We start from the raw sequence: 18,245 nt of genomic DNA, 5'->3' as shown, positions 1-18,245 counted from the left end.
AAAGAGATCAGCTGGATTTTATTAGGTTCTGTTTTATGAGGTCGATCTCTATTTCCTTCCTATCTATTTTCTCATGTTTCTTCGTATTTTTCTATTATTTTGAGTGCACTTTGCTTCTTCCGAGATATCTTTAATTTTAAAGTGTGTAGAAAAATAAGTGAAATTCTGAAAATTCGAAAAGTCGCTTCTGGAATTGTTTTCAAGTTCCCGCCAAGCCTCAAGAATTTTTCTTCACTTTTCGATTGCTCTCTGCAAGCGCGCTCCATTGACACCACCCCGCAAATTTCAAATTTTTTGCAGTTGCGCGGCGTCATCGAACAAGGGAGAGGAGACCTGTAACACTATTAACCACCAACATCATCTTCATCATAAAATAATCAAAATTGCCACGTCACCGCAATCCACGACGACGACTACAAAACACAGGAGCCAATCAACTGGCACTTCAATCGACATCACGACGGGCTCACCAATCAACATTCTTGGCCAGAACGGCACCGGAGGAGGCGGCGAAGAGGGTGGAAAAGTAGAGGGAGGAGGAGAGACGAAAAAGTGCATGATTTCGGCATGGAAGGCGAGAGAAAGCGAACGGAATAAGGTTCGGCTCAGGGATACCGATGGATTTCGGTGTCGTGCGGCGGCGCTGTGTATCAAGGGTGAGTGGACGAGGAAAGTTGGTGGAAAAAACTAGGCCGGGAGTTTCAACAAATTGAAAATGGTATATTATTGTTGTCCGAAAAAACTGAAGTAATATAGTATTTTTTGCAGTCTGAATACGGTAGTTATCTCGAAGCAGCAAGCCTAAATAGCACATATTCGGTGGAGACGCAGAGAGATTTTTAGAAATCAGTTTTTTTTCATTTTTTTTTGCAAAATTTTTAGACTTTTTAGACATTTTTAAGTTTTTCAGCTATTTCCAATTATTCTTTTTCGATTTTCCCGTTTTTTTTGTCTGAAATTTGATGGAACGGTGTTCAGGAAGATTTCTCTAGTATTTTATGCAAGCACAATCACGTCAAAATTCAGGCAAAAAAGCAAAAAAACTACTACAGTAACCTACAGTAATCTTCTCGAACACGGTTCCATCAAATTTCAGACAATAAATTTCGGAAAAATCGAAAAAGAATCTTTGAAAATAGCTGGTATACTTAAAAAGGTCTAAATTTTTTTCGAAAATTCGCAAATATTCAGTTTTGGCGGGAATTCAAAAAATATTCGAAAACCTTCCAAAAGTTTCCAGAAATTGCCTTTTGAAGCGTTTTTTCTAGGGAATCCCCCATTCAGACGAATTTTCGCTAATTCTAGGTTTTTTTCAATTTCTACATGGCCTAGAATCCCCCTCAAAAAACTAGGCCAACTGAATCTTTGATTTTTCGGTCCTCTTTGTCATCTGATCTATTTCTTTGCCTTCACTTTTAAAAGTTCTCTTATCTCTTATCATTTTCTCTTCTCCCAAAAAAAAGTTTTGGTTTCATTGAACACACAAAAACCACTCTGCAGCAGCCTCCGCGCATCGTTTTCTAGGTTGCAGGTGATGGAAAAAAAACAAATAGTCTTTTTTGTCTACGTGTGGTTTATGGCTGAGCTACGTAGGAAGACTGAAAGATTAGGCAGTAAATGTGGTGGCCGAGGTTTTTTCTAGGCCACCATCTCTCAAAAAACAATTTTTTTTTTGTGTTTTTTCCAAAGATCAATTCTGGATGACGTTGAAAGTTCGTCGATTTCTGATAGATCAAAACGGGATTTTCTCGAAGGCTCCGCCCACTTTTTCGATGTCTATTTTTGTATAGAACGCTGATAAGCGCGCGGACGTCGCTGACAAAAATGTTTGTTTCGAAGACACTGACTGGAGAGAGTGAGAGACGCAGAGAATTAGATTTTTTAAAATAGTTCAGAAGATGGCCTAGAAACCCAAAACTAGTCCCTTTAAAAGTAATTTTTAAAAAAGAAAAAAAGAGAAAAACGCATAGTGGAAGAGCGGGAGATTTCTAGTCCCCCTGTTGCATCGAAGAAGCGCGCGAATTCGAAATTCTTCTAAAAATGATCTAAAAATACCCTAAAATGATCTAGAATATAGTTTGAAAAGGTCCAAAAATGGCCTTGAATGATCCAAACATTATCTGAAAATAGTATAAAGTTATACAAAAAATATGGTCTGAAATGGTCTAAAAATCGTCCTAAAGTTTTATAAAATGATCCAAAAACGGTCGGAAAAGACCTAAAAAATGATCCAAAATGACCCAAAAGGTCTAAAATGATCCTGAAATAGTCTAAAACGGTCTAAATTGACCCAAAAATTGACTTCAAAATAGTCCAAAATTATCCTAAAATGAGTCAAAAATGGTCCAAATTGACCTTAAAATTGTCTTAAATGATCCAAAGATGATCTAAAATTATTCTAAAATAGCCTAAAACAATCTTTAAATGGTCCAAAACTTCACCGCACATCATCTTTTAAAAAATGGGATTTTTTCCAGGAACTGGCAACGAGACACTGGTCCTTCTGGTCTCCGGCGGCAAAGATGGCGGAAAATGGGTTATCCCTGGTGGCGGCATCGAAAAGGACGAGTGTGCAGAACAGGCGGCGCATCGGGAGCTGATGGAAGAGGCTGGCGTTCGAGCGACGATTGTGAAGAGTATTGGAATGTTTCAGGTATGGAGATGGCCTAGATTTGGGGTCCTAGGCCACCAGGCATGTTCGGAACGGAATTCCGGTGATTCCGAAATATTCAAAATCGGAATTTTCGATATTCCGAAAAATTCCGAGAAGGCCACAGTTGTTTTATTACAGGACGACACTCGCAAACACCGTACTCAAGTGTTCCTGATGGAAGTCTCTGAGGAGCTCGACACGTGGGAGGAGAACGAGTACGGTCGTCAAAGGATATGGATGAATGTGCTGGAGTCAAAAGAGAAAGTCAAACAGTCACATCGTCAGATTCTCGACGCCCTGATGCCCCGGTAGTCTTCACTCCTTCAAGAATTCAAATTCATATTTTTCTAGAAAGTTACGGGATCTCTCATTCTCTCTCCTCCTCGATTTTTATCGGTTGTTACTTTTCCCAATTTATTTTGATGACGTGGCCTAGGCATGGCCTAAAAACTGGTTTTCTCTTCCACCCCCTTTTTGTCTGGAACAAAAGTTATAGCATTGCTTTGTACTTCTTTTCATATCATTCTTTATTTTTGTCCTGTTCCCCCCACCCCATCTTTTCTATTGCTTTACCCATTCTTGTCTACCCTCTCGTCCTGAAAATTCAAAACTAAAAAGTCATAAGCAAGCAAAAAAATAGAACACTCGATGTTTGATTTTTCTCTCTCCTTCCATCCATAGATGCCTATTTCCCTCAAAAAAATACAATTTATTGATAAATCATTATCAGGCATTATGGGTTTGATGCTGCTTATCAATTGCAAACATATCAAAGTCGGTCATTCGATATTCAATATTCAATATTTGAAACTCGACTCTTTTCCAATCAATTTGCCACGTGACTTCTAGGAAAAAATCGGTCAAATGGAAAAAAATGAGACATGACCTTAATATGCCACGTGGTGACCTAGTTTCCAAGAGCCACGTGGAAATTATTGACATCGCTAAGCTTTCTTGAAATTTACACGTGGATTTTCATAAATTTAGGTCAAAGATTAGCCAAAAAACGTTTTTTCTATAACGTGGCTTTTTGGATTTTTATGAAGATGATTTTAAACATTTTTATGACGTGGATTTTTAGATTTTTTTGTGACGTATTTAGCTCTTCAGATTCTAGAAAGAAAATTATGCCAAAAATCCGAGTTTTTCACGTTTTTTGAAAAATTTGTTTGAAATTGCCACGTGGGTTTTCATAGATTTAGGTAAGAAATTAACCAAAAAACCTGTTTTTTATGACGTGGCTTTTTGGATTTCAGAAAGACAATTATGTCAAATTTCCGCTATTTTCACGTTTTTGTAAAATTTATTAAACATTGCCATGTGGATTTTCAGATTCCAGAAGAAATGAACGACGTGGCTTTTGACCTAAATTTTTCTTTTTCCTTTTTTCCGGAAAAAAATTCTCTTTATTTTCCAAAAATTTTCAAATTTTCGCCTGAATTTCAGATGACGTTTCAACTCAGCGAGAAGACATTCAAAGTGCCTGTCGACCTCTTCGTCGAGAATCGTCAACGTCTTCTGGAGGCGCTCAAAACAAAGGTTCCCGCGAATTCCGCCGTTCTCCTTCAAGGAGGCGTCGAGAAGAATCGCTACAACACCGATGCCGCCGATCTTCCGTTCCGTCAAGAATCCTATTTCTTCTGGACTTTTGGAGTCAACGAGAGCGAATTCTATGGAGTGATCGATGTGACGACTGGAAAAACGACACTTTTCGCGCCAAGACTAGACCCGAGCTACGCGATTTGGGACGGAAAAATCAATGATGAGAAGTATTTCAAAGAGAAGTATGCTGTAGATGAGGTGTTTTTCAATGACACCGAGAAGACGATTGCAGAGAAGTTGAAGGCGTTGGCAGTGAAAAATGTTTATTTGTTGGTGAGTTGCTTTTTTAAAAAGAAAACCCTCTTAAAAGTTTCTTTCAGCGCGCCGAAAACACCGATTCAGGAGACGTGTTGACTGAACCAAAGTTTGCTGGAAGCCAAGATTTCCAGCTCAACACTCAACTTCTCTACCTTGAGATGGCTGAACTTAGAGTGATAAAAACTGAGAAAGAAATCGATGTGATGAGATACGCGAGTAAAATCGCCTCAGAGGCTCATCGAGCCGCCATGAAGCACATGAAACCAGGTCTCTATGAATATCAATTGGAAAGTCTCTTCCGTCACACTTCCTATTATCACGGTGGATGTCGTCATCTTGCATACACCTGTATCGCCGCTTCTGGCTGCAATGGATCTGTTCTCCACTACGGACACGCTAATGCTCCAAACGATAAGTTTATCAAGGACGGTGACATGTGTCTATTTGATATGGGACCAGAATACAATTGCTATGCTTCCGATATCACCACTTCTTTCCCATCAAACGGAAAATTCACAGAGAAACAAAAAATCGTATATAACGCCGTGCTGGATGCCAATTTGGCAGTTTTGAAGGCAGCGAAACCGGGTGTCAGATGGACTGATATGCACATTCTCTCGGAAAAAGTCATCCTGGAGCATCTCAAAAAAGCGGGGCTCATCGTTGGAGACATCGATAAGGCGGTCGAGGCGAGAGTTGGTGCAGTATTCATGCCACACGGATTGGGACATTTCATCGGATTGGATGTGCATGATTGTGGAGGTTACATGGGTGATGCGACGCCAAGATCAACACTTCCAGGCCTGAAAAGTCTCAGAACTACGAGAACGCTGAAGGATAGAATGGTACTGTGATTCTATTATTCACGTGAACTTGTATGAATTTTCACATGAAAATTTTTATGACGTGGATTTTTCCATTTCCGTTTTTCACGTGAAAATCAAGCTTTCCACGTTTTAACGTGAAAATTGTTCAATTTTCATTTTCACGTTTCACGTAAAAATGAAAATTTCCACGTGGATTCTTGGATTTCCCAAACTCTTCGCTTTGGCGGAAATTCGAATTAACTCTTCACGTCTTCCTTTTCCAGGCCATCACCATCGAACCCGGATGCTATTTCATCGACTTTCTTCTCGATGAGGCACTTGCTGATCCAGTGAAAAGTGCCTTCTTGGTGAAGGCTGAAATCGACAAGTATCGTGGATCAGGAGGTGTTCGAATCGAAGACGACGTCATCATTCGCGCCGCTGGAAACGAGAATCTCAGCGATCTGCCGCGTACTGTCGAGGAGATTGAGAACTTCATGGCTAGCGGTGGACAGTGGACCGAGAAGGACATCGAGCATCGTGTTTCCGAATTCTTGTCCAAGTAGAAGAGAGTTGATCAGCTTTATTTATTTATTAAACTCACATTTTCAATGTACTTATATAAGTTAACACACACATTTGTTTTCCGAAAACAGAGGGGTTTATTGTTTGGATGATCAATAAGTTATTTTGAAACGTCATTGACTTTACTTTGAATTATAATACGGTGCGAAATGTTATAAGAGAAGAAAAAAAGGTTAAAAATAAATTTAAGAATGGGAAAGCATCAGACTGAGCGCACCATGCTTGTAGGGGTGACGACGGTAAAACAGGTGTAGAGCAAGCCGAGTATCTCAGTGGTGTGGGATGAAGAGAGGGGGGAGGAAAGGGACAGAGAATTGCCTTCGGATTAGGTTTTTGGAAGTGGTGGAACGAGATGAAGGGAGGATATTTAGAAGGAGAAATATGTTTATTGTCCTCCGAGCTGCTCTTGGTACACCTCGATAACATCGTCGTCCTCCATCTCGAGCGACTTTGGAGTGTCTTCGTCATTGATGCGACGTCCGTCGAAGAGGAAACTGAAATAAGGAAAATTAAAGACTACTGAATGATCTAGATATCACTCACCGGAGACTGTTGACAGAGACTCCAGTGCGGTCAGCATACGACTTCTTCAGCTTCGCCATCGATGTTCCAAATTTGACTCGGAAGTGGACCTCGTTACTGTCCTGAAAATCATTGTATTGAAAGATTTCTAACAACTTCGAGGTATTACCTGTCCGACGACCTTGATCTTGATGTATTCGGCGTTGTCTCCTCCTGTAGGGGCGGTGTTAGCAGCGTCGTCAGCCATTGTTGTCTGTTGATCTGAATAGTTGGAAAATTGAAACGAAAAGGAACGAGTGTTGTCAAGGAGATAGGCGGTTCAGAGCAGCCAAGTGCATTCGCCTTATAATGATAGGTTGCGTCTAGTGGATTGAAGAGAGACAGAGAACGAGAATGTTCTCTACCACGCTGGCGTCATGAATTGCAATAGGGAGCGAAGGAGCGACAGAAGGAAAATCGATACTTGTGCGATGAAGAAAAAACAACGAAGCAGAATGAGCAGACGAGGTGAAACAGAGCTCGGGGACGGCGAGCCAAGGGGATCGCTGAAGGGTGAGGGGATTACCGTGGAGATTTGTAGCCTAGACTTCTACTCGTGAGTTTCAGGAAAACATCCGGGAAAATTCGAGAGCCAAGAAGCTTATTAGGGAAAAAGCAAAAAAGAAAAAAAACAGAGTTTCACTTCTCAGTTCTCAGAGTATTTTCTCGCCTTTCTCCTAAAAATTTAAATTTCAAAGTGTTTACAAGCTTCAAACGTCAAATTTCCTAGTAAACGAGATAAAAAACGAGAAACTTAACGAAGAACAGTGATGGGAAAACGAGAAAAGTGGGACGAAAGTGATAAGCGGAGGGAGAGCGTTTGGATTCGAACGAAATTTCCCGCGTCTCTTCGTTTTCGCATTTATGCCGCGAAATCAATGCACCCAACTTGACGCGCACGGTGTTGGCACAGAGGCGTGTTTTGTTGGGAAAATGGAATTTGAAAACAGAGGAAAATAGAAATTATGAACCTAAATAACGACTTTCAGTTATAAAACTCTGAAAACAAAAGTCTAGAAAATTTTTTGCATGAAATGAACGGGCGGTCTTTCAGGAAAATTGAGATTTTGGGCGAATATGGCAATAAAGTTGGCTTTTTAGACCTAAATTATGAATTTCAACTTCAAAACTCTAAAAATCGAAAATTTTTTCAAAAAACCTGGCAAAAGAAAGGAACGGGCGGTCGCGATATTCGAAAACATTCGAAATTTTAGGCCAAACTTGGAAAAATCGATAATTTACTGTGACAAGCGCGGGTCTTGACACGAAAACGCGACCCGCGCGTTTTCAAAAAAACAAGTCACGGAAAAAATCGATAATTTCGCAATTTTAGATTTTCAAACAAAACATTGGGTCTCGAGTGGAAATGAATAGTTTATTGATAAGCAGAAATGTACAAAGTAAAGAAATATTGTGTTAAGAATCTTAACTTAAGGTCAAGAACAACAAGTTCCAGCAGCATCATTCTCCTTAATTGTCATCAATGGTCCCACCAAGAAATATCCGAGCGCATGGCCTAGAAAATTAATTTTTTGAAAAAGTTAGGCCATCACCAAATTACCTCCTAGAAGGGATAATAAGAATGGGTAATTGTAGGTCATCGCAATCAGCATAAGAGAGTATTCAACAAAATTTTGCGCAAAAAATAGGCAAGACGATACAGTATGCTTCCAGCCAGAGATCGATTCCATTGTGAATCTAAAAGCGCGGATTTTTCTAGACCAAGTGGACTTTTCTAGGCCACCACTCACGGAACCACTGATATTTTTCCACGTGGCGGTTCTTCAGAAGTCTCGGGAATATCCCAGATACCTTCACTAGTTGAGCAGCAAACGTCGGTTACCTAAAAATTTGAATTTTTAAAAATCTGAAAATAAAAAAAAAACCAAAAAGGGGCGGGGTTTTCGAGTCATCCATTGTCTTCCGAATTTCAGCAATTCCAGACAAAACGCAATAATGAAAATTGAGATACATGAAAAAACGTATCCAGGGGTGTCAGTTGGTTTCCATTGCCGGAATAAGATTGGTTCTTGGATTCGAAAATGAAAATACATTTCCATCATGTCCATCATCATTTTTTGAAAGAAGGTTTTGGCTGAAAATTATGCTGAAATTTTTGAAAATTTGAATTTATTTTCTAAATTTTCAGAAAAAAATATTTTGCCGATTCATTCGGGTTTCAACACCATATTTTCAAAAATAATACAAATTTCAAGTTTCATTCCATTCTCGATCCAAAAATCAAATAGCCAATGCCAAGTCCTACGACAACGGCAAGCCCTAGCCAAACAGAAAAAGTCATAAAAATCAACATTAGAATATAGCTGAAACACAATTGGATCATGAAAAGAATCGATTGTGCCACGTGGATTGGTGAAAAGAGTCGGGTGAAGTAGCTGAAAAGGACTACTGTAATGCGTGCGAATTTTGCAATTTTGCGGCGCACTTTTTAGTTTTTTTCAATTTTTTTGAGTTTCGAGATAAAAATTTATATTTTTTGGTTTTTTTGCAACAAATTTCAGATCTTTTTAGGTTTTTCGGCTATTTCCAGAGATTCTTTTTTATCTGAAATTTTATGGAACGGTATTCGTGAGGCTTACTTTAGGTTACTGTAGAAAAATTTATTTCCTTTTGCAGTTTTTTGCAAACAGAAACACTTCGAAAATTTGCAACTGCAAAAACTACTACAGTAATCTACAGTAATCTTTACGAACAACGTTCCATCGAATTTCAGACAACAAAACCGAAAAAGAATCTGTTAAAATGGCTGAAAAACATAAAAAGTAGCAAAGAATTTCAAAAATGCGCGCCGCTGGCTGGCAAAATGGGCGGAGCTTAGCTGTTGTGCCAAAAACTCACCTTTTCGTCAAAACCTCTTCTCGTCGTTTCTGCCATTTTTCAATTTTCCATCTCCCAAATTTCATGGCTTCTAGCATGATTCCAGCGACTACAATTACAGCACACACCCACGCCATGGCTGGAAAATTTTTTTAGATGGCCTAAAAAAAAAGTTAGGCCATATATTCACTTACTCCCCGCATCCGTTACATTCCACGTTTTGAAAAGTACAGTATCCTGTGGTTGGGTGTGGAAATACATGTGCATAAATGGTCCAGACATTGGGGATTACTGTAACTAAAAAAAAGTTTAAAGGCGCATGAGTCAGCGGAAGGGAACACCAAAAATAGAAAATTTTGTATATACATATTTGGGTCAATATCAAAAACAAAGTGTACATTGGTTTATCAGTAAAAGATGATAAGATGAGAGACAGGAGAGTTAGAGAAAGAAAAATGAATTTTCTCAAAATCGATTAATGCACTCTGGAGCCAAAAAAGAAGTGACCAATCGCAAGACCCAAGCAGACAGAAAGACAAATATAAATCTGAAAAAATAGAAAGTTCGCTCCATTGAGAATTAACCAGAAAACTTACATTAAAAGTCATATAAATATTCATGAGAAGGAAAGCCAATAAGGTTTGCCAAAAATGATAAAATGATTGGATGATGTGATTTGTCCAGAATCTGAGAAAACTCGTTCTATCGAATTTCCATTAGAGCGCACTTACCTGCTATCGGAAGGCACCAGAATTCCACCGTACTTGGTTCGTTTCTCAGCTGGCAATATTTTTTCAGAGACCGCCCATCCGGAATATTTCAAAAATTCCAGAAGAATCCCAGCGAAGCCCACAACAAAACAACTCCAAATCATCGCTAAAAACTTTTGGTTGGAATTACTGTAGTTTGACCTATTTCAACCAACTTCCGGAATCTTGAACTTTCCATTCTTGAAATAAAATCACATCGTTCAATTCGATATGGTACCATTGCCACATTTTTGGGTGTTTTCTCCCGATTGGAGCCATCGTTGTCATGTTCATGGCGAAAAAATGCGCTCTGTTGATGCAAACAGAAAATTTGAATACAGCTAGAGTTCATAAAATGAAATAAAAAAGAAAATTGCACCAAGAAGGTTCGAACCTGCGAGTGTCAGTTTCAAAACAGAGCGCGTTAGCCAGAAGACTACGCGGATACATGGGTGATGTGGGGGCGATGGCGTGGATATATTACAGCTCGAGGGCGGCTGACGAGAAGGAAGAGAGACGCAGAGCATACTTGTAAAATTCCGGGCCGGGCCTGAGGAAAATTTCAAGGCCCGGGCCCGGCCCGGAAGGCCCGGAAGCAAAAATTTTGTCATTTTGAACCGTATTTTGAGCTCTCAATACAATTTTCTATATTTTTTTCTATGCTTTTTGGATTGTTTGTCTGTTTGATCAAAAAATATTTTAAAAAACTCGAAAAAAATTTTTTGATCGAAAAAAATTACATAAGGGTCCCCCCTTATGTGCTTTTTGAAAATTTCAAAACTTGTGGAATGACAGGCCCGCCGGGCCTGGCCGGGCTTCCGATATTCGGGAAAAGCCCGGCCCGGCCCGGCCCGTTACAAGTATGGAGCAGAGAAATTTCTCAAAGTTTTGAAAACTCGGAAAAATCAAAACTTCGGATAATTTCAAATTTTGGAATTGAAAAAAAGATCTTTCCGAAATTTCCGCATTTCTGAAAACTGATATATGTTTTTCAAAAGCCCGGAAGTTTCTTTAAAAGCTCTTTTGAAATCCAACACAGTTCAATCGCGCTCAAATGCGATTTCTTCAAAATAGAGCGCGATTGCATCATTTTGTGCTAAAATAGTACAAAATAAAAGTTAGACTGCCCAAAAATAGGTTTGCATACCAATCATACTGATAAGAGCAACCTAACACCTCTTGCGTTATCAGTAGGACATTCAAATAGAAAATTTAAAAATATTTATTTTTCAAAAAAGTAAAAACTTTTCAACACAATATTTACTGCCAAAATTGAATAGCCAGAGTCGAATATGGCTAACGTCTTCTGCAAAAAAGAATCCATAAACGTTCTCTTCGATTAATTTCTCAATGAAATCCTTGAATTTTTTCTTTTGTTCCAGACTTGGATTGTGGACCTGAAAACATTTTTTGCGGTAGAGCGCATTTATAACATCTTCTCATTGGAGCGCATTTTCCTACCTCTAAGCTCATTTGACAGAAAGCGATATCCATTCGGCTCAATTTCTCATTTTTATAGAAAATATTGAATAATTCATATTCAGCAAATTCCGTATCCATCCATAGATAGTCGATTTTCTGGAAATGGCCTAGGATTTTTCTAGGCCAACAGGACAAAAAAACTCACATTTTCTTTCAGCACCTGACTCAAAAAGTAGTAAATATCCACGTGTACAACAGACACATCTTTATAGTCACCTGGAAATTTTAAATTTTAAAAAATTTTAAAAAAATTTAATTTTAAAAAATCAAACCATCCTGAAGAACACTGGCAATAGAAAACCCAGCTTCCGCGCCAATTGCAAATGGGAAGAATTTTCCAATTGTTGAATATTTTTCAGAATTTCCCTCAACTATTGGGTCGGCACCGTAGAATGTGACATTCTGGTTGATTTTCGTCATTTCCTGAAAGGGGGCCTAGAAAAATCCTAGGCCATTTCAAAAACTTACTTTCTGGAACGCCTCCTCTGCAGTGATATCCTGACCAATTCCAAGAGTGACGAATACATTGTTGGAGGATTTCTGGAAAATTGAAATTGGCCTTCTCCGCTTCTCGCCTGCCGCGCTCGAGCTGCAATATGTCTACAGCCTCTCTCCTCTTACAGACCGTCTGCCTGCATGTTTACTGGCTATCGCGCTTGTTTTTGAATTCGAAGCCCCGCAGGTTCGAACCTTCTGGGGGTGTTTTAATTCATCTTCATGTTTTGCAATCTACTTAAGAATAAAGGATCTCTATTTCAGAATTTACTCAGAATTTTCTAAATTTTCAGATTTTTTTTCGGATGTTTTGCTTTTTTTAAAGCGGATTTTAGGATTCTGCTTGAGAGTAGCTTTCAAGTTTGCTCAACTACAAAAGCAATTAATCCTTATCGTATTCGTCTGAAAATCACTAGACAGATTAAACAAAACTAGAGCTTTATTTTTGTAACTGACAGGTTTTTTGTAAAATTTGGTCCTGAGAACTTACGCCACGAGGAAGCGACCCGACTCTCAAGGCGCTGTCCCAACTCGCGCTTCCACGTGGCTTATCTCTTCAGGATCAAATTATACAAAAATTTTGTCAACTACAAAAATGAAGCTCGATTTTTGTTTACTATTAGTATACTTTGAAATTTGCAGACGAATCAAATGAGTAGTCTTGTATTGCTCTGAAGTCGACATAAATATGTTTTATTACACTAATGTTTTATTACACTAATGTTTTATTACACTAATGTTTTATTACACTAATGTTTTATTACACTAATGTTTTATTACACTAATGTTTTATTACACTAATGTTTTATTACACCTGATCAATAAACAAATTAAATTAAATCCATTCTTTTACAGTATCTCTTATCCAATGGTCGAACGGTTTAATTTTTCTAGGTCATGAACCAATTTTTTTCTAGGTCATGACCTTATTTTTTCTAGGTCATGACCCAATTTTTTTTCTAGGTCATGACCTTATTTTTTCTAGGTCATGACCTTATTTCTTCTAGGTCATGACCTTATTTCTTCTAGGTCATGACCTTATTTTTTCTAGGCAATGACCTACTTTTTTCCAGGTCACGACCTTATTTTTTCTAGGTCATGACCTTATTTTTTCTAGGTCATGACCTTATTTTTTCTAGGCCATGACCTACTTTTTCATTGGGACCATCGTTATCTCATTCTGGATAGCCTGATTCTAAATCCTCTAGCAAATCGCGCTTGAGCTGTAATATATCTTCAGCCTCACACCTTTCTTCAGTTTAGTGCGCGCGTGGCCTACTGGCTAACGGTGTCTATTTTGGATCTGAAGCTCGCAGGTTCGAACCTTCCTAGGGAATTTTGTTTTTAATATTTTTTATAACCTACTTTAACAGGTAAAACTGCATATTTCATCTCATCTTGATTCTTCAACGCGATCACTCTCATATTCTCCCAAATATTCGAGCTTTTATCACATTCTCGAGAGCGTTTGACAAAATTTTTCCAGAACGTTTCAGGAGTCTCATTGGTATTCAGAAGCTGTCTTTGAACACATTTGTGCCACGTGGAGTAGTAAATTGGGATGGGATGGGTAAGAGATAAGACTGTTTGACTGATCTGGAAGAGTTGAGAGTTTCTAACAATAAGCCATGCAATTTTTAAACTACCGTATCTGAATGGTGTAGGAGGATGATGAATAAGAATATAGAGAAACATAAAAAGGAGTATTTGAAAATGATGCTGTTCATTTTTGGCCTTTCAAATAAAAAAGAGTCAGGATTGGGGGAAAGAGCAAATATGAAAAAATGGGCGGAGTCTGAACGAGCAGGATATTGAAATTCTTTGTTTATGTAATATTTCAAAAAGAAGATATGTGATTCTGAAATTTGAAGTGTCGATTTTTAGTGAAAGGTGATTAGCCCAATTAAAAAAATCAATTAACAAATTTCTTCACAGAATATTGAGTTCCAAAATTGGACGAGCATCCGATGATGACCCATTAACTTCTCTTGTTGCTCTTGATTACCTTGATAGGTCTGAAAACAGATGCGCTCTAACGATAATAGAGCGATAAAGCGAATTTCCTCACCTTTAAAGTTTATTTTTTTAAAGTTTTTCTGAAAAAAGATAATCTGGAAAAAGTGTGGCCCAGTTTTTCCTTGTCGGTATTTCTCGGCCACCACTTCATATACCGTGAAACCTGTAATAGAAGGGCACCCATCCTGTCAACTTGAAGACAATTTATCTTGATTCCTGTAAAAGATATCAAAAATCTGTCAGCTAATAACATGTTTGTGATATTATGATAAGAAATTTATCAGATGACGACTTTTTGGTATCTTTAACAGAAATCGAGATATGGGCTCAAAGTTGGAGGTTAGAGGGCCCTTCTATTACAGGTTTTACGGTACTCATATGTTCTCTCAAAATCGAAAAGTACTTTACAACCATTTTGGAAGCCATTCGAAATTCCTTTTTTATTAAAAAAAAGCACAATAGGGGGTAGAATGTGTAAATAAATGTGGGTGGAACAAAAATGTATGCACATAAAAATGAGTGGTCGATTATAAGCATAACCTTTTTTTGGGGATGTTGGAATTTCGGGGGAATGGTGGGATGAGGAGAGCAAAGAAACAGATAATAATGAATTGATTTTTGGGATTTTTTGAAAAGTCAAAAATTGAAACAATAAAAATGACATGAAACGAAGTTAGTATAATATTGAAACAAGCACTTTGTGCTTGCAGTTTGAGCTCAATTATCTCAGTTCTTATGAAAGATTTCAACAACTTCTCAACTGATAAATTATAGGTGATATTATGATAAATATTTTATCAGTTGACAAATGTTTGATATCTCTCAAAGGAACCGAGATAATTGAGCTCAAAGCACGTGTATAGGGTAGGCGTCTATTACAGCAACTGTGGTAAAAGTGAAACGTATAGAGTGAGCTCATATTACGGTAATCGATAAAACACTTAATTAGACGGTGCCTTTATAACCCTGCCTATTTGTAACTATTTGGCCTTTTTCTGACGGGGGGGGGGCATGAGAAAAGGGGGCCATGGGAAAAGGGGGACCCATGAGAAAAAGGAGGGGGGGGGGGGCATTGGAAAAATTATACCTAAGTTAAGATTAACCAATTTTCTCAATTTTTGTGGTTGTTTCCATTAAATTTCGCATACTTGCGAAAATCGTCGAAAGCGCGGAAGGCCCGGGCCGGCCCTTGAAAAATTTTGAGGGCCCGGTCCGGCCCGGAAGGCCCGGCAGGTATTTTTTGGTCGAAATTTCTCAAAAAAAATTTTTTTTGATAAATTTTTGAGAATTTTTAAACAAAAAAACTAGTTTTTGAGAAAAAAAATGTTCTTTTGCTTCAAAAATGCAATTTTTTCTTCGAGTTCAACTTTGGAAACATTCAGGAAAAAAACATTTTTCAAAAAATTGTTTAAACATTTACAAATTCAATATTTACAATTTAGCTTAAAATTAGATGATAAAAACAACTTTTTTCCAAAAAAAACACACTTGTTTGCCTAAAAATTAAAATTGGCGCCAACTGGCCGGGCCGGTCCTTGACAAGTTTTTCCAAGGCCCGGCCCGGCCCGTCGCAGCTATGAAATTTCGTGCTTTGAACATTTTTCGAAATGTTTTGAAATTTTCAGTCTTCGTCTATTCATTTTTCGTTCATGTTCTTGCTTTCAAGCTTAGATTTATTTACTATTAGCTGAGTACATTTTTCAAAAGTAATGAATTTTTATGGAAACAACCACAAAACTTGAAATAGTTGGTAAATCTTAACTTAGTCCCCATTTTTACCTGACTCTTAATAATGCAATAATATTACAAATTCAGAACAAATCAAAAACAAAGCAATAAAAAATGACAAGGGATGTGCCAATTCGTAGCTATTCCACCATTCTCAAAAACTCCTCCTCTGTTTTGTCCCATACTCCAATCACAAACGTTCCTCCCCACACATGAACAGATGCCACTCGATTGTCAGTTTCTCGAACGATATATCGGTGGCTGGTGAGAGGGAATGTAGTTTCGTTCTTATCATACCAATCAAAACTGAATAATAATTGTATTTTTCAAAGCGAAATTCGAAAAATAACTTACAGTGCACGGACAGTGTACGTTGGTGGTTGTCTGTTTGCATCAATGAATTTTGCTCCAATTTCATCCAGAACGAGATGTAGAAATCGGATGCCATGATCTTTACTGATTTGTGCATATTCCAGATTTTGAAATGCTTCTCCTGATTTCCATCTAGTCACAATGTCGATCAATTTTGATTTTCGGTATCTATTACCATCAAAAATAATCTGTCTTCCCCGAAAATGACGTACGAAATCCGGACTGTTGATTCTAAGGATATTTATACAAACAGATTCTGCATCATAAAATTTGGATTCCGGACTCAATGGCTTCATTTTCTTATTCACGTGCAATTGAATAGTTTTCGCAACAGGAGATGAGGAGAAGAAGTTTTCAAAGTTTCTGACGTCCGAAAAATGTCCATCGAGATACAAACCAATACAAAATGATACGTTTTTGAGTTTTGGAATAAAAGGAACAAAAAAGTCTTCAGGATATCTCCAGAATTGTTCTTCCCAGTTATACTCGTTCGCATCCCCAAAGACATCAAGAAAGTGGTTATGAATCGATTGGAATACAGATTCTTTGTCCCATTCCAGATAGGATGCTATAGGATATTTGTAATCGTCGGAGAATCTGGAATAATGATTTTTTATGAAGCATAGGGAGTTGTGTCTCACCTAAAATCAATCATCTTTCCCAATACATTAAATTGGACATTATCATTTTTATCTTCATCGCGTTTAACAATTCTCATGATCACGTCGTCGACGGTTCTGGACGACGGCCTGTGATATTTCACTAAAGGTTTACTTTCGTCAAGAAGATACACCACACACGTTCCATCCGTTCTACAATATTGATACTCAATTGATCTGATACTTTGGGAGCTCTTCTTTTGTGATGACATGATCAATTTCTTCATATTTTTCGAAACAAAGGAAAGAAGAAGTAGGTCGAGATGATTCATATTGTCGATTATCTCTTTTTGTACCACGAACGGATACTTGGATAGAATCATTTTCTGAAAATATTAGCAAAGATTATAGAGAAACACAGAAGAATGAAACAGAATACGAGTCCGTAAAGAAGAGAAATGACGTGGCAGATGGAGGTGCAGAAGACGCAGAGAAGAGATGACCTTGACTGGTTAGCACACACTCTGGCCCACAAGGACCAACTCTCCATGAAAGTCAGATTAGTTGGATAGGTCATCTCTCTCAGGGTGGTCTCTGTTGGGACCACACACAAACGAAATTAGTTAGGACCAACGGAAAGGACGTCTGCTGACGTGGCAGATGACACAGTAGATACTCTCCCTTGTCCATCGTGACGTAACCCTTATTTTCTCAGTCCGTTTTCCAATTACCGTGTCTTCTGATGTCTGTGGCACACTAACAAAATTCAACACCTGGAGGCCTGAAGGTTATTCATAACTTATGAACCACAATATGCGATTAAATTTTTCAAACAGTTTTTTTCTCATTCTTTCTGATTCGCATTATTCATATCAAAGTTCAGAGTTTTCATGTAGTTTTTGCTGTTCATTTTTCAAAATTGAAAAACGAGGATTACTGTAGTTTTCAAATAAAATTTTCAATATTGAAAAAATTAGGATTACTGTAGTTTTAGAATTCATTTTTTATAATCGAATAACGAGGTTTACTGTAGTTCTCGGATTCATTTTTTGAAATTGGAAGAAGTGAGGATTACTGTAGTTCTTTGACTCATTTTCCAAGACTGAAAAATGAGAATAACTGTAGTTTTCGGATTCCAGTTTCAAACACATGCCATCTGATATGGAGGTGAACGAAATTGCCAGAAGGGAAGAAATTCGAAATTTCTCGATTATCGCAATCTGAGAAAAATCAAAAGATTCGGATCAAAATGAGTATCGGAATATATTGTATGCCCCTTTAAAGGTGGTGTACGGTGAAATTTTTTATTGCATCAAAATGTGCAGAAATGCATGTAGATTGACATAAAAATAAAGAAAAAAATCAAAAAAAATTCCTTCATCGAGAAAAACGCATCAAAAAATACGCTGAAAGCCCTTAGGGACGAGGTTTTTTCTAGGCCGCCCGGTGAGTAAAAGCGCGCGAATTCAAACTTTTAAAATTTTTTCGCTCGTTTTCACTG

The 18,245-nt window shown here is 37.9% G+C and overlaps 7 protein-coding genes across 7 annotated transcripts in view; 2 read left to right on the top strand and 5 right to left on the bottom strand.

Annotated features, from left to right (window-relative positions):
• CBG22303 overlaps nt 1–2,965 on the top strand; it is a gene marked incomplete at both ends in the record, with an annotated part of 6,968 nt that extends 4,003 nt beyond the window's left edge. Inside the window, 3 exons of the mRNA XM_045242507.1 lie at nt 301–656; nt 2,478–2,653; nt 2,792–2,965. Of these exons, the coding sequence (XP_045097541.1) occupies nt 301–656; nt 2,478–2,653; nt 2,792–2,965 (706 nt within the window). The remainder of the gene's footprint in view (nt 1–300; nt 657–2,477; nt 2,654–2,791) is intronic.
• A 1,134-nt stretch (nt 2,966–4,099) lies between these two features.
• CBG22302 lies at nt 4,100–5,885 on the top strand (the record flags this gene model as incomplete). The annotated part of the gene is made up of 3 exons (XM_002639004.1): nt 4,100–4,528; nt 4,576–5,358; nt 5,604–5,885. 3 exons carry the CDS (start codon nt 4,100–4,102, stop codon nt 5,883–5,885), a joined length of 1,494 nt encoding a protein of 497 aa, XP_002639050.1.
• A 404-nt stretch (nt 5,886–6,289) lies between these two features.
• Nucleotides 6,290–6,673, bottom strand: Cbr-smo-1 (the record flags this gene model as incomplete). The annotated part of the gene is made up of 3 exons (XM_002639003.1): nt 6,290–6,398; nt 6,448–6,548; nt 6,596–6,673. 3 exons carry the CDS (start codon nt 6,671–6,673, stop codon nt 6,290–6,292), a joined length of 288 nt encoding a protein of 95 aa, XP_002639049.1.
• Nucleotides 6,674–7,901: 1,228 nt separating this feature from the next.
• On the bottom strand, nt 7,902–9,585 carry CBG22300 (the record flags this gene model as incomplete). The annotated part of the gene is made up of 7 exons (XM_045242496.1): nt 7,902–7,981; nt 8,027–8,163; nt 8,217–8,308; nt 8,352–8,560; nt 8,716–8,861; nt 9,325–9,442; nt 9,498–9,585. The coding sequence occupies 7 exons, from the start codon at nt 9,583–9,585 to the stop codon at nt 7,902–7,904; spliced, it is 870 nt and encodes a 289-aa protein (XP_045097540.1).
• Nucleotides 9,586–9,778: 193 nt separating this feature from the next.
• On the bottom strand, nt 9,779–10,346 carry CBG25193 (the record flags this gene model as incomplete). The annotated part of the gene is made up of 4 exons (XM_045242489.1): nt 9,779–9,850; nt 9,900–9,990; nt 10,035–10,179; nt 10,229–10,346. The coding sequence occupies 4 exons, from the start codon at nt 10,344–10,346 to the stop codon at nt 9,779–9,781; spliced, it is 426 nt and encodes a 141-aa protein (XP_045100505.1).
• Nucleotides 10,347–11,281: 935 nt separating this feature from the next.
• Nucleotides 11,282–13,756, bottom strand: CBG22299 (the record flags this gene model as incomplete). The annotated part of the gene is made up of 7 exons (XM_002639001.2): nt 11,282–11,449; nt 11,514–11,630; nt 11,680–11,750; nt 11,807–11,957; nt 12,003–12,074; nt 13,395–13,625; nt 13,676–13,756. The coding sequence occupies 7 exons, from the start codon at nt 13,754–13,756 to the stop codon at nt 11,282–11,284; spliced, it is 891 nt and encodes a 296-aa protein (XP_002639047.2).
• Nucleotides 13,757–13,945: 189 nt separating this feature from the next.
• Nucleotides 13,946–18,245, bottom strand: part of CBG22298 — a gene marked incomplete at both ends in the record, with an annotated part of 6,167 nt that continues 1,867 nt past the window's right edge. The window contains one exon of the mRNA XM_002639000.1: nt 13,946–14,044. Within this exon, the coding sequence (XP_002639046.1) occupies nt 13,946–14,044 (99 nt within the window). The remainder of the gene's footprint in view (nt 14,045–18,245) is intronic.

Source organism: Caenorhabditis briggsae, assembly GCF_000004555.2.
Source record: "Caenorhabditis briggsae complete genome, chrI, whole genome shotgun sequence".
NCBI lineage: Eukaryota > Metazoa > Nematoda > Chromadorea > Rhabditida > Rhabditidae > Caenorhabditis > Caenorhabditis briggsae.
This window is presented reverse-complemented; position numbering and strand designations above follow the sequence as displayed.